At 47.5% G+C, this 15551-nt stretch overlaps 1 protein-coding gene across 4 annotated transcripts in view; it reads left to right on the top strand.

The window, feature by feature from the left end:
- The window catches only part of Samd4a (sterile alpha motif domain containing 4A), a 217171-nt gene that overhangs the window by 174217 nt on the left and 27403 nt on the right, over nt 1–15551 (top strand). For all 4 annotated transcript variants that reach the window (XM_021203202.2, XM_021203204.2, XM_029541556.1 and 1 more), the window contains 4 exons: nt 2108–2217; nt 4271–4357; nt 10945–11257; nt 14633–14718. In XM_021203202.2, the coding sequence (XP_021058861.1) occupies nt 2108–2217; nt 4271–4357; nt 10945–11257; nt 14633–14718 (596 nt within the window). The remainder of the gene's footprint in view (nt 1–2107; nt 2218–4270; nt 4358–10944; nt 11258–14632; nt 14719–15551) is intronic.

A 15551-nucleotide genomic window follows, 5' to 3' on the forward strand; every position in this document is an offset into this window, starting at 1 on the left:
AAGAGAAGAAGAAGAAGAAGAAGAAGAAGAAGAAGAAGAAGAAGAAGAAGAAGAAGAAGAAGAAGAAGAAGAAGAAGAAGAAGAAGAAGAAGAAGAAAGAAGGAAGAAGAAGGAAGAAGGGAGGAGAGTTCATGGAACTGCTCCACCCTCTTGTGATGAACTGTATCAAAGTTTAGCACTGGATTACCCAGACTTCTCTGAATCATGACCATTGTGTTGTGTTTGCTGAGCAGTGGTTTGGGATTTTTTTTAAAGACATGAATGGCAAACACAAAACCTGGTGACCAAGTGATCAGAATACCAGAGCTACTGAATACATGGCTACTGATGTCAACCTATGGTTATCCTTGTTTGTACAAGTGTTACCTCTGTTTCCACAAAAACAAATAACTGACAGAGAATGAAGTCTGGTAAAGGGGCTCCAGGACGTTATATCAGGAAAAGTACCAGACATGGGCTAGCATGTCCAGAAATGGTGATCGAGGTGGTTTGTGCTGAAAATTATGGTAGGTGTTAGCACTGTGTACCTGGAGAAGCCTTGCCTGAGTTTAGTTAATGATGGTCCCAGAGGGAATCTCTTTTGTCACAGTAGATTGAAGATCTTCCAAGCACAGAATCAAGTAATTTCTAGCCTGAAATGATGGAGTCTGTCCTTAACTGAATGTTCAGTTCTAATTCTCAGAAATCTTCCATCTTTGCTCTGCACAAGATCACTCAGCAGGCCAATGATCACCTGCTAGGCCTGACTTTTTTTAAGGAGACCAACCCTGCCCACACTCCCTGAGCCTGGGTTTAGTTTTCCTGGGAGGCAAACTGTCTTCCATCAGCCCTGGCTATCTACTCTAAACTTTGGAAAACCCGAAGTTCCCACCTATCTTTGAATGTGTGTGGCTGGCTCATCAGTGCCTCAGAGTAAACCACTTTATAATCAATAGTACAAAAATCTTGTGACCAATATGATTAGCAATATGATGACGCCCCACAGAAAGCATGAATGATACTTAACCAGTACCTTGAAATCTCAAAACACTAGCAATCTCTATTTACTTAGCTCTATGATTGGCGATCTCTGCAGTCCTTGGTGCAGTGTAGCAGAGAGCTGAAATGCAGAAGGACCTGAGTTCTAGTCCCCACTTGACCACATTCTTTCTCTGTGATCTAGACTTAATGGCACATCGCTGCCATCTATATGGTGATTAGGGTTAAGGAAAGATGAACCCAGATCTTATCAGCTCAAAAATTCTGACTTGAGACTTTGGGTAAATAATTTATTTTGGTTGCAATTAGCAAAGTGATGACTCAGTAGCTTTTCAGTCCAATAATTTTCTTAACTCTAAAACACCACACTTGGGATTTGCTTCAGTTGTGCCTTGGAATTTCCTTTATCCTGTGATCTAGGCAAAGTTTGGACCCTCTGTGTTGCGATGTTGTGATGATGGAGAAATGACTAGCAGCTATCCCACAACAGTGGTGATACTGGTAGTCCAGGATGCCCTTTATCCCACAGGGGGCTAGGGAAGATGAAAGAAACACCAGGCAGAGAATTTATGGAGTACAACTACTGCGTATAGTTCTAGCTTCTAGAAGTAGCTGACATAGCTTTCGGAGATTTACACTAAGCTTCAAAAAAAAAAAAAGTGTCTTGAGGGTATGGACTGTTATATCTACTTTAGGCATTTTCTAAGTCAGTTCTTCAAAAGACAACAGTAAGTTGGCCCAGCTAAAGCAGTGGCCCTTTGTGTTTTACTTTACTGTGATGAACTCCTTTGATAACTTTAAAGGCGCTGTGGAAAACTACTAGAAACACACACACACACACACACACACACACACACACACACACGTATTCTAGGGAATTCCTGTTTCTCCTGAAATACTTAAACCACAAGTGAGCAATGCCTGGTCTAGGTTGACTATAGGGCCCAGTGGGGTTGCTGGGGTTAGCCCTAAGCTCTGTGAGCCATCAGTTGCTACCTAAATTAAGTAATAACTTTTTCTTTTTTTCCCTCTGGCCATCGCCCTTCCCACTCTCTGTCCTCCCATCTTTCGTCGTCCCTTCTTGTCCCTTTCATTTCTCCTTCCATCTCTTGCGCATCTTGCACCATAGATGTTCCAGCTTGGTTAAAAAGCCTCCGCTTGCACAAGTACGCTGCGCTCTTCTCGCAGATGACTTATGAGGAAATGATGGCCCTCACTGAGTGTCAACTGGAGGCTCAGGTATGTGCCTGAGGGGCCCCTTCCCTGAGACAAGGTCTCGAGGTTCAGCCTCAGACAGACCTTGTTTGGATGCAGAAACAGACCTTATCCACCCAGTAGCTTGCCTGGATCTAGGAGCTGCCTGGTGCTGGCTGGTGTCCCACGGTAAGTAAACTAGTTTCTTGCCTTGACAGTTCAGTGGAAGATAAAGATCAGCAGGCAGTCACTGGCCAAGGTAAGGGAGAGGAAGTTAGGAAAAGACAGAGCCAAGTGTACCTTCAAACTCTGGGTGCTAAGGAAGACCCTGTGGTACTGCCAGGTGTGGTCTCACATCAGTGTCCCAAAGAGCTTTCCCCTGGCTCTTCTCTTCCCACCACCAAGCCAAGACTCGTTTGGATAGGGACAGATTCCTCGTCTATTTATCCAGTCTGGTCACACATCCACTAACTTCTAACTGGACCGGCCAGAGGAAACACTAGCCACTCCGGGACGGTCTTCCAAAATCATTCACACTAACTTAGTTGAGATCAGAGTAAATTGTTTAACATACATTCTTCTGACCACCCCAAATGTCATGGGCCAGTGACGGCGGGTAAGATATCCAGGCCTTAGAATTTATTTCCCTTCTGAAGTCATAAAAGAACAGAATCCCTCTTTCCTTCTTAAGTCTCTCCCCACAAAAATCTGAGGGCAAACACCCATCCACAGCACCCCGGAAACCGAGACCATTTCTGCCATGCCAGGCTCTGGCCAACAGATCCAATGTGTGTTTTTGTTTCTCTTGTTTAAAATGCTATTTGCATGTTTTTCAAATTGACCCCAGTTTCCTTTGAGCGACAATTCGAAGAAACCGGTGGTCTAAATGAGTTAATATTCGTCGCACAGGAAGGAGAGATTGGAGCTCTCGGGGCAGGGCCTGGCTGCCACATGGCTCCCCACTGACCTCCGCTTTTCCTGTACTTATTCAGTGCCCTCAGATCCCCTTCTGCAGGCCTGGCTAAATACCAGGACTGAGAACAAGACAAAGCCCAGAGTCACTGCACACTCTCAGAGAATGAAAGGCACTAATTTCAACTTCCTAACATTTCTCCCACCACTTTTTGGATCTCGGCTGCTGCTTCGGATCCCAGGGGCTGACAGAAACTATTTCAAAGAGCAATCTGTGTTTAGGTCAAAGTTGAGAGAAAAAGCCAACTCATCAGTTGTTCAGATTTTTAAAAAAAGAAAGTCCTGCCAAGGAGGGTAGCGCTAGAGCCTGACCCAAACTTTACAAAATAGTTGAATTCACTGGATCCGAAAAGTACAGCGAAACGGAAATACATCCCCAGTGTTTGCAGGGGCAGAGATGCCCCTGCCACCCTCTGCCCTTCACTGGTGAAAGAGGAACTCTGGAATGGTTGCCAGGGAACAGAGATGGCCAGAATGCTGCATTAGAGACCTGCTTAGGAAAAGGGACCCTTTTTACTGGGAAGTGTGTAGCGACTACAATCCACGAGGTTCTAAGGAAGTCTTCCCACTGACTGCTGTGGCCAGTTTAAAATAAAAACATCCACAGCTCTGCATGCTTACCTGGAGTGAAGTAAATTCCACTTTTCATAATGGAAAGGAAAAGGGTGGTCTTAAAGGAACAGAACTTCCCCTGTGTGGTGGTTGGAGCACGTGGGCGGTACCGGGCTTCACGTCCTTTGCCCTGAGAAAGAAAAAAGATAACAATACTGCAGCCTCCAGAGAAACCAAGAGGGACTGAGGTAATACAGCCTGAGGAGTGTCCTGAACAAAACCCAAAAGGTCATTTAACCTGGTGAAGGTAAAAACATGTCACATTGGGTGGAATAACTGGCTGTTATGTGACTCTCTGTCTGAAAGGTCATGGGCAAACTGGTAGCCAGACAGAGCTAGTACATTGACCTTCTGAGAAGGGTTTTCGGTCAGTGGTAGCAACAAGAGAGGAGTGCATCCTGGCCTGCTTGTGAGCATGTAGGAACAAAAGACGAAGTAGAGCCCAGCCTTTGAGAACCTCTAAGCTGATTCCTGGCTATGTTATGTTCTAATATATTGTCGCATCTGATTACAGAATGTTACCAAAGGCGCAAGACACAAAATTGTAATCAGTATTCAGAAGCTCAAAGAAAGACAGAGCCTCCTGAAGTCTTTGGAAAGGGTAAGTGAGCAACTGGCCCAGGAGACATTTCCACCTTCCGGTGGGAACACAGACTAAAGGAACACAGTTTGGAGTGTCACTTAATAGATCATAAGGTGCCATGTGACTTCCCTGTCTGTCAGAGAAAGGGAAACGACCAATGTGAAGGTTCCCGGTTACCCATGCTTCCTTGGAGCCTGATGCTATAATGAGTTAAATCCTCTGGGTTCAAGCTGCTGGGGACCTCCTGGGTTTGCCTTGGATGAGCTGAAGCCAGTGCTCCCTCTGCTCTTTCCATCACCTCGGTCTTGTAGGCAACCACAAGAGTCTGGTAAGTTGTCCTACACACAGTAACAACAGTCACAGAACAGCACATGAAATGCCGGTGTGCCTACGCCTGCGGCCTAGCCCCAGTGACAGGATTGGAGAAAGTCATCCAGGAGGGGCAAACATCCACAGGTTCACTATAGGTTTCACGGGGGGTAGAAAGTATTGGCACAAATAGAGTTGGCTTTAGAGTTCAGCTTAACCACAGGATCCATCTCCATGACTCGGACAGGAACCACCACAAAAATGTGTAACGCCAAAAACAATCCGCAACTGTGAATCCTGACCCCAGCCGGCAGTGATGAGTGAATTCTGGGTCCCAAGTTCCTTTTTGTGCTGATTTTTCTCATGGAAACAAAAAGATGCCTGCAGACTAACAATGGTTCCTTGTTTGTGAAGCTACCTGTTTGCTCTGGTGTGGAGAGCAATTTCTAGATGCCTGGCGTCTCACTAGCTGTCAACACAAGCTATAGATTGTGAGTTTGAACCTCTTAGAAACTCCAGGGAGCCTTCAGGAAGGGACAGAGTACTAAGTGAGGCAGGTCTCCAGCAAGTTCCTAAAGCTGGTGACTTAATGGAGTGGGGATGTTTTTATAAGTTCACAAAGATATATATGCACTTAATTGTGTGTGTGTGTGTGTGTGTGTGTGTGTGTGTGTACTGTTAAGTTGCATTTAATATGTAAGTGTGTGTGTGTGTACTGTTAAGTTGCATTTAATATGTAACATAAAGCATCATTTATATTTTGAAAATATTCATATAGTATCAGGAAAATTCTTTTTAAATCCTTTTGGGCAGATAGGTAAGAAGTGCTCACATGCTCATCCTGATTAAAGAGCGTTCCTAAACAAAGGGAATTACACATTTCGTGCAAGCTCTCCACCTAAACCCGAGGTTTGGGTGTTGTTCTTAATTTTATGCTACGTCCTCTGCCAAGCAGCTTGTCTAACGGAGTGATTATGGCTATTTTTAATCTAAGAAACTGTTCTCTTTTGGAGAACATTCAAAAGGCCAATTTACCCCATGTCCATTGGAAACTACAGAAAGTGTTCTGAATGAAGATTATATTGTAAGCCTGTTCATTTCTAGAGCATCCTTTGGGAATTCATTAATAGCCTCTGTGGATGAGAAAGCAGAGCTCCCTCTTGCCCTCATCCTTGAGCTGACATACATGTACCATGTGTATGTGTGTGTGTGTGTGTCTGTGTATGTGTGTCTGTGTATGTGTGTCTGTGTGTGTCTGTGATGTCTGTGTGTCTGTGTGTCTGTGTCTCTGTGTGTGTCTCTGTGTGCCTATGTGTGTGCATGATGTCTGTGTGTGTGTGTCTGTGTGTGTGTGTCTGTGTGTGTGTGTCTGTGTGTGTGTTTGTGTGTGTCTCTGTGTGTGTCTCTGTGTGTGTCTGTGTGTGTGTGTTTGTGTCTCTGTGTGTGTCTGTGTGTGTGTGTGCCTGTCTGTGTGTGTATGTGTGTGTGTGTGTGTGTGTGTGTGTGTGTGTGTGTNTGTGTGTGTGTGTGTGTGTGTGTGTGTGTGTGTGTGTGTTATGAGGGTCATGTTCTTTTGACTTGGCGTCAGTTAAGTCAGGGGTGCTCTGCCTTCTAGAGTTATACCTATAATTACATTGACTATACAACAGTGCTTCCACCATGGTTTCCTGAAATAGAAAAGATAAAAAGATGCCAAGTGCAGGATGGCTGCAGCTGAGCAAGACAAAAACAAGCTCATTGTCTTTGACTTCCTGGAGAGAGGCAAGTCATGCCTGTTGGATGGCTGCATTAAGCTGGCACCATGTGTTCTGATACCCTGAGCTTGGGGGCTCTCCCTTCACCCTACACATCCCTGAGGACTGAGCCCCCAACTCTCTCCTTTGATCACCTGAAATCTTTCCTGCTCTTTTAGGGAGGGGAGCTGTCACCTGCTACTACTGGTGGCTCAGACTCAGCTAAAGGCTTTCTCCCAACCCCAGATGATGGCACTGTTAGAATGGTCATCACCATTCCCCTGCCTGCCTCTGGCATTCTTACCTCACATAGAACCCTCATTTCTAAGGAGATGGCTGGGACCCCGCCCATAGCTAGTTCATAATCCGTAGAAGCTGCTGACTACATGCTCTAAGCCCTTCCGTTCCGTTACTGAATGCTTGCTGAACAGATGTTTGGACGCACTTTGCCCATCCTTGCAGGGTAACTGTGAGTGGTATGTGGTTTCTGGCCCTGGGTATCTTGGAATGTGCACTGGGACAGAAAGATATGGTAGCTGCTGAGCACACAACCTGGAGTGATGGTATACCATCACCAAGGCCAGAGAGAACTTCCCTAAACCCTGGGTAGAGGCTAGATGCTGCTGGGGGCAATCAAAGAGACCACAGCTGGTTTGATGGGACCTTAAACCAAGACAGAGACAAAGAAGGAGAGAACACAGAGCCCATGTAGAGGGAGTCCAGCTGTTGTTAGGAGGTTTGGGTCATATGCTCTGGCGTTTGAGCACATATAAGTCACAGGACTTACTGGGGGCCTGAAAAGGAAAAGAGTTGAGTTTGTTGCGGCACCTGTGGGGCACCGAGGTAGAAATAGCAAGTTGGTGGCCAGAAAGCAGATTGGGAGTTCCAACGTGCCAGGTCATGAATGACCCAGATGGGAGAGAATTGTAGGTAACTGGAAGTGGGTGTCCCCAAGAGTGTGCTGAGTTACAATGAGCTGGAGAACAGCCTCTAGGGAGTGCCATCAGAACAGGACCTTGTTGCAGGGCTGTAAGCCCTGCCTCAAGGGACCAGAGAGGGAGCAGAGCAATCCCAATAAGTTCCCTGAATGTGCCATGAACTGTGAATACCGTACATTGCCCCGATCGTCGGGCACGTCAGCCAGAGTGGGAAAAAGTCTCAGGGAAACAGACGACATCAGAAGCAGAAAGCCTGATGTCACCTCAAACAGACGACATCAGAAGCAGAAAGCCTGATGTCACCTCAAACAGTAGACATCAGAAGCAGAAAACCTGATGTCACCTCAAACAGACGACATCAGATGCAGAAAGCCTGATGTCACCTCGTGACTGCGTGATGAGGCGTAAACACAGAACTGTGGGCTTCCTGAGTTGTTGGAAAGGCAAGAGAAAAAAAAAGGGAAATTCAGAATGGAAGAGATTTTTTAATATTAATATTTAGTAAGAAAATGTCTCCTTGTGCTTTTATACATTGACCCTTTTCAAAACATTCCCAGATAGTGAAACACTTTCCCATTTTCTCAGCTTTGATATTATCAAGGATCTAGGGAGATGCATTCGTGTGTGTGTGTGTGTGTGTGTGTGTGTTCGATTTATTCCTATTCAAAGAGAGAAAATCGCTTCTCGAATGCCTACGCCTTTTCCTCACACAGCCTAGATCTTGGCCTTTTGAGGCTGCATCAGTCAGAGACCCTGGTTTTCGAAACTGCTGCAGAGAAATCGTAATCCAACTTGACAGTGTTGAGTAGTAAATACCTCTAGGTAATAATGCCGTATACCAGCAAGACACACTAGGTGGACACAGCCAAGACAGGCTTCGTGCACACCGTTACATCAGGCCCTACAACAGCCTCCTCACAAGGCAATCAGGACGGTAGCTTCTTCTGAGAAAGAGGAGCTCAGAGGAGCACGCCCTCACTAGCAAATAGCTTCGTGGACCGTCTTCAAAATCACCTTCCTTCATTTCTTGGTACCCCTCCTTCCATCCCATCATCCCTTGTGATATTTGCTGGCCTTTTCCATAAATGCAATACACACACAGGTAGGCAGGTAGGGAAAAGAGACAGACAGACAGACAGACAGACAGACAGACAGACAGACAGACAGACAGAAGACAGACGGAGAAAGAGGAGAGATAGATAGTAGGAGAGAGGGAAAGGAGAGAGAGCATGAATTTGTAAGCCAGCAGGCCCACCTCTCAGCCCTGAATCCCTGTCCTGTCCTCACACTATCTGAGTCTCTTGGGATAGGAATGAGGATTGGTTTTATATTCCCAACCTAGAACAGTGCCCAACTGCTGTTGAGCTCAGCTGCAGACTGGTGGGAGAACAGAGAGAGAAAGCAGATGTAGGTAGAAACAGGAGCCTTATATATTATGAAAGCTTCAAATTATCACCACCTGGAGGGAAAGGATGTCCTGACGTGTCACATAGAAGCTAGGAGCACTGTGCTGCCCAAAGCTCTCTTTCTGATTGTTTACACCTTGTTATTATCCTATGCCCAAGAAAGATACCGAACCAACCTTCCTCCCTCTGGGGATTGCAACTTAAAAAAACAAGCACTTTGCCAACTGGAAGGCCAGTGCTAGGTTGATGTTACTATAGTTTCTTTCTTGCTTGTTCCCAAGAGATCTCTAATGTGCCACCCATGGACCTGACTTCCTGTCATCTGCTTTCCCAAGAGTCCTTGCTTGGTAGCTCTGAGAGGGGGTCATTGACAGCTTCGCTTTGCCTTTGTGTGTATAATGTAGGCTTATATTGGGGGCAGGGAGGATCAATAGAGACTTGTCAGGGTAGAAAATTAATCCCCACAGGTTAAGGAGAACAGCAGACTGGGATCCATTCAGACCATCTCCTGGCCTGCTTCTCAGTGTGGCACTCATCTGAAATCTGGGATGTAAACTTGACGGTCAGGTTATGGAGACATAACTGTTACCAGCCTGGAACTCACCAGACAGGCTAGGCTACCCTAACCAGTGAGCGGCAAGCATCTACTTCTCTGTCTCCTCAGCTCTGGGACTACTGCGACACCTGACTTACTATTCTTATTATTAATGTAACTTCTAGCGATTTCCAACTGTCAAAACAAGCATTTTACTAACAGCCATCTGCAGTTTCTTTCCTTGGTATGGTAGCTCCATCACCCTTGTAGGTTAACATAGGAGATAACGTTGGGCTTGGGTATATCAGTTTCCTGGAAAACAGTTTAGCTCTTAGTGTAACCAAAATCTCCCACACAAACCATGAAGTCCAGCCATGTGGCCCAAGCCAGAAAGGGCTCTGGGGAACAGAGGTGGTTAACTTTCTCTTCAACTTAGACTATATGGTAGCTCTGAGCAGGCTTGGAATATTTCTGGGGCTAATTAGATTTTCACTTCCTTCATAAATAAAACTTGTGGCAACTAGATCAAATCACAATTCATGCTTCATTTCCACACACACACAGCCCACCCAAAGAGTAGCCTCCCACCAGCTGAGAGAGTTTGGCTTGCCAATGTCCGCTGCCTTTCAGAACTGAGTCGTGCCCCAAACCTGTCTCCAGCAGCTTTCCTTTGTCCTGTCCACTCATGGGAAAGGTTGGGGTCAGAGTGCTCATGTTCCTTACGCCTGCATTCATTGGCACCATCAAGCCATTTTCTTGATACAAGAGCATCGTAGAGATGCTTTGGAATTCTGTATGTCAAGCTTTTAAAATCGTGTTCTTGCTAATCTGGGCTCTCAGGATTTGAAGTGCTTCATTTGTAATCGAGACCCTGATAGGCAGGGTTCCTTCTAGGACCCAGAGAGAACCAATCAAAGCTGCATAAGCACTGTCAGTGCATGGTGGCAGGGGCTCATCCTACCCCTCACACCCAGATGGCCCTGGGCCTGTCCCAGCCCCAACATCCCTACCAGAAACACTTAGATTCCATTTTCTAATAAGTAATGCGAAGAATATCAAAATATATGCACAAAGTAACCTATATTTGTGAGTGTATACATGTGTATGCACGCAAGTGTGCATGTATGTGAGAGAGAGGGAGGAGAGGGAGGAAAGAGAGGGAAAGGAGGAGGGAGAAATTGAGGGGGAAGGGAAGAAGAGAGAGAGTATGTGTATGTAGGCCAGAGGTTGAGAGTTGATGTCAGTTGTCTTCCTCCATCACACATCCCCTTTTTAATGGGGTTCTTTCATGAGCCCGCAGCTAGCGGGCTCTGCTAGGCCAGCTGTTTAGGGAGCCTGTCCCTCACCAGCACTGGGATTACAGGTGTGCACTGCTGGGTCCAGTTTTTACATGGGGACTGGGATCTGAGTTCATATACTCGTCCTTACACTGCAGGCACTGTAACAGCTGAGACATCTGCCCAGCTTCCGACGTGTGTATACATGCAATTATCTACCCATCAGTTCTGTTATACATGAAACATGCTTGTCTCCTGACTCTATCTAAAACCATCTATCCCCTACTAAATCCCAGCTACCCTGTCCTGCCCTGTCTGGGAGTAGCTCTGGGAGCACAGGACAGAGAGAAAGGGCCTGGGGGGGGGGAGCTGCCCTGATCTCACTGAAGCCCCCTCTCTCTACCCAGGACATCATCGAAGGGGGCAGCCTGCGCACCCCCCTCCAGGAGCTACATCAGATGATCCTGACACCCATCAAGGCCTACAGCTCTCCCAGTACCACCCCTGAGGTGCGCCGCCACGAGCCCTCACTGATGGAGAACCCAAGCCCTGACTGCAAAGACAGCGCCACAGCAGTCACCAGCTCCACAGCCGGTGCCTCAGCCGGTGCCAGCGGTGGACTGCAACCACCCCAGCTGAGCAGCTGCGACGGAGAGCTGGCTGTCGCCCCTCTGCCGGAGGGGGACCTCCCGGGGCAGTTCACTCGAGTCATGGGGAAAGGTACTGTTCTCTCAGGGAACCCTAGCCAGAGACCCAAGAGTCCTGAGGGCTGCGATGAGATAGGGGAGCTTAGAATGAGCTTCCGTAACCAGTAGGTGGCATTAGCACCCCTACAGAAACAGGTTTGCCAATTGGATGTGGACCTCTCTAGGCATCCCTTCCAGTACTGGATCTATTGGACCTTGAACCTTCAGAGACAAAGAAGTAGAGCAGACATTTTTGAAAAAGTTGCTTCCAAGTACCAAACCCTTGCTCAGCCAGTGGCCCCTCCCCCAGAGCAACCGCAGCTCGGAACAAAGGAAGCCCCAGTCTAGAGCCCTACTGAGCCCCCCAGGCCCTGCGCTTCCTGGTCACTTACTGATTCGGCAGAGACTGGGCCTGCCTCTCATCTCTCAGTACAAGGCGCTTCTATTCAGTCCCCTGGGCTTACACCCTCCTTTCGCCTTTGATTCACCTCACAGGATGCTCTGGTGGTCTTGGCCTGTTGGCTAATTACTATGGTTACTAATTAATTCTTGTGCACCAGAGCCTGTTACACCTGTGGTTCACCTTGGTGACTTAAGTGAGCCCCAAATACCCCATTTGACAAAAGAGGAATCCAAGATGAGATAAGCCTTCCACCAAAATGTATGCAGTTCCTGGCAGAGTTAGGGTTTCACGCCTCAATTGCTCCACCTCCTACCCCATGGTTGCCTGGAGACCTTCTTAGTACCCCAAAGTAGAGCGTGGCCAAGTTCCATGAGATGCCTTCCCTTTGCCACATTGATCGAGCCCAAGTCCAAAGAATCACCACCCCTGTTCTATACTGCAGACAGACTACGTCTGAGTTCCCAGAAACTCAGCATCTCCTTGCGAACGATTGCACATACTTTTCCCCCCCATGTCTGAAGCCAGGGCCCTACTAACCTGAAAGAATTACATCCCGTGTGGATGCAGGACGGTGGTCTCTCCCGCTCAGCTTACTCAAGCAACGCACCACACAACCTGACATGTGACAGCTTGAGCTGAAGTCCTCCTTTCCTCCCTCCAGTTCGTTCACCTTTGCTCCACTTCCTAATCCTGTAAATGGCAGCCAAGTCTCCCCACAGGAGAGATAGTCTGACAGGATTTCTGGGCTCTATGAGGTCCCCTTCTCATGGTCCTTGTGGCCTGTCCTCTCCTTGTCTTAACCCAGTTCACACTTCGTTGCAGCCATCGGCCTGCCTGGCTATTAACCCCATTCATTAACCTAAGGCGATCGGGGGCCACTTTTAATAGCCATGGGGTACTCAGGACCCGAGTGATGGTGCCGTGGAGGTGAGAGGTGACACTCACACACATAGCCTGAAGCCGGATCCTGGGCACAGCGAGTCACACGACTAAACTGTGCTGTGTCTCCTGGGCAGAACAGAGCTAAGTGGACCCTGTGGGTCACACCACCCTTCCTGCCTGCACTTCCTTCTGCCTTCCCTGCAGTTAGGCCTTTATGACCACGTTTTGAAAAGTGCACCACCCTTGAGTAAACTGTGCCCCCCAACATCCTTCACAGGACATTATGATTATTATTTTTTTAAAAATGGGAGTAAATACTAGACTTTTTCCTTTAAGAAAGAGGGAGCCAAGTTTTGTCCTTTAAAGAGCCAAATTCTCACCCACAGAAGTGGACCTCTGCCTTGTAAACAAAGTGAGGGGCACAGCCTCTGATATAAGCTTCTAAAGAGACCTAAATCCACTGACCTCTGATGTAGAAGGCGGTGACGCGAAGCTTCCCAGGGCAGGGGTGAGGAGGAGCTGGTGGCCCGAAGAGGCCTTTTCACACCCTTCCTGCTCCTAAGCTCTGTTGCACCCTGGGAAAGACCCAGCCCAACAAAGCCACCTGAGTGTGCCCCATGCCCCATCCCCGTACATAGGGGATCATGGCGGGGCTCAGCCTAGGGAGACAGCACTCTTTAACACCACCTCCGTTAAAACTGTAACTACTGTGTGAGAAGCCACAACCCACGTGACACAGTACACTGTATAAAACAGTGGAAAGTGAAAGCCAGTGACCCCCTTCCTGCTCCCACCAAATCCGCCATCTCCTCCCTAGGGATGGCTGCTACTGAATGTGGGGTTGCCCTAATGAAACCTCGTGCACATACGTGTGACTATCTGTTCTCACATAGGTTTTAAGATCCTTTCATATTTATTTCCACAAACATTACATATTTGCATATTTATGTCACTAAAAAAGCACCATTCTTTAAGGTAGCATACTGATCAGCTGTGTGTGTGTGTGTGTGTGTGTGTGTGTGTTATTTAACATTTGTATGTACAAATTATTTAACAAGGTCCCCATGGGTAGACATTGAGGCCATTTCCATGGTGTTTTTGCAAACATTGTTATTCTGGAAGTCTGTGTGTAGCGACACAGAATTGGTGGGGATCTATGTCAGCATCCTGACATAGGATGGGGAAAGACATAGGATGGCGAAAGACATAGGAGGGGAAAGACTCAGATGTGATCCCCGGCTTTTGAGTTTGATGTGCTTCAAATGACAGATACCCAACTCTCTGACTCACTTTGCAGGAGGCCTTTACATTAAGGCCAAAGTGGGCCATGCACGTGCCCATAAAATCTGTAGTATGTTGTAGGGCAGTGGTGGCACATGCCTTTAATCCCAGCCCTGGGGTGGCAGAAATGAGCAGATCTCTTGAGTCTACAGAATGAATTTCAGGACAGCCAGGACTACAAAGAGAAATTCTATGTCAAAAAAAAGGGGGGCAGGGGGAAACCTAGTACATACGTGACCTCTTCTCACAGAGGAACATTGCCCTATCTTTTTTGGCACACGCTTGAGTGTGTAGGTGAAGGCGTGTGTGGATAAATGTGTATCACATTGAGAAAATAAGCCTGCAATGGCTGAATGGCAGATTTCTTCTGCTCCGTGCACTCCTACATGCGTCCCAGCCAAAATGTGGCTCCAGCCTCCTTCCTCTCACACACAAACACTACTTCCTTCCCACCTGCTGAGGCGTGTGTGGTTCATTCATAAAGTGGGGTTGCTACACACACACACACACACACACACACACACACACACACACACTGTGGCAGAGGGCTCAGCACCACCTGCAAACGCAGAACCCAAGAGCCCTATTTCTCTTCTCACAGAGCGTCTGTCTTCAAGCCTGTGTCTGAGGGCTTAATATAGAATGCTATGACAGGAACAAACCCAAGGAGTTTCTGGGGGTGAGGGTTCCTGTGGCAACTGAGCATTTGACTTCAGTGGAATGAGCCTTATGCAATGTCACAGGCATACATTCCTCATAAGGCCTGGGTCCTGAAAGAGGCGGAGCCCAGGAGCTGGAAGTGTATGCATGCAGGGTTCTGATTCATGTCTTCTTACTTCACAGTGTGCACACAGCTCTTGGTCTCCAGACCCGATGAGGAAAATATAAGCTCCTATCTACAGCTCTTAGACAAGTGTCTCGTTCACGAGGTGAGTAGCAGCTGCGGTAAACCCGCTCCTCTCACTGCTTAGAAATGCTGCTCAGAGTTTCTGCGATCCCATTGACTTGGTCTCCCACAACTTGTTACGTAGCCATTAGTAACAGCTGCGACAAAACTAGGCTGTGGCCACCTCTGACTAGGACTCTGAATGGGTGCCCCCTTGACATCAGAATTCACCAGACATAGAATGCTGATGTCATAGGGCACCTGGGAAGAACTTCAGACCCCAGAAGAATCCAAGTGACCAAGTGACCAGATCTGGGCTGACTAATACACAAAATGGCTGCCCAGCCATAGATAAAGTCTTCTTCACACTGCGTGATCAGACATTGTGTCTTTTAGTGTAGAGAAACTGGGGTGGTGGAGGGAATGGGAGAGAGAGAGAGAGAGAGAGAGAGAGAGAGAGAGAGAGAGAGAGAGAGGAGAGAGGAGAGAGAAAGAGAGAGAGAGAACAGAAAAGAAATCATGTCCAGGGTGGATACTGATGGCTGCTTGGCCTGTTTAGATTTGTGGTTGTTATCGAACCTATATTTGCCATCTGACCTGGGGGAGGAGACTGAGGCAGGTTGACTGCACACTCTGAGTTTGGTCTTCATGTGAAATCATGACTAGGCTGATGGGTGTTCCTTAGAAATACACAGGGAACAGAGCCTGGGGCTCAGGCCCAGGCAATCAGTGGCTCTGTGGGTGCCCTGTCTTGATGAGTCATATTCTCAGATCCAGATTAGGGGAAACAGGGAGCCAGGTAAATAAGGTAGTGAAGCCTTTGTGGGGGGTGGTGTGAGGATGAGATGGCTAGACCCTCTCACATCCACTTGTTGG

This window comes from Mus pahari, chromosome 8 (genome assembly GCF_900095145.1).
Source record: "Mus pahari chromosome 8, PAHARI_EIJ_v1.1, whole genome shotgun sequence".
Classification (NCBI taxonomy): domain Eukaryota; kingdom Metazoa; phylum Chordata; class Mammalia; order Rodentia; family Muridae; genus Mus; species Mus pahari.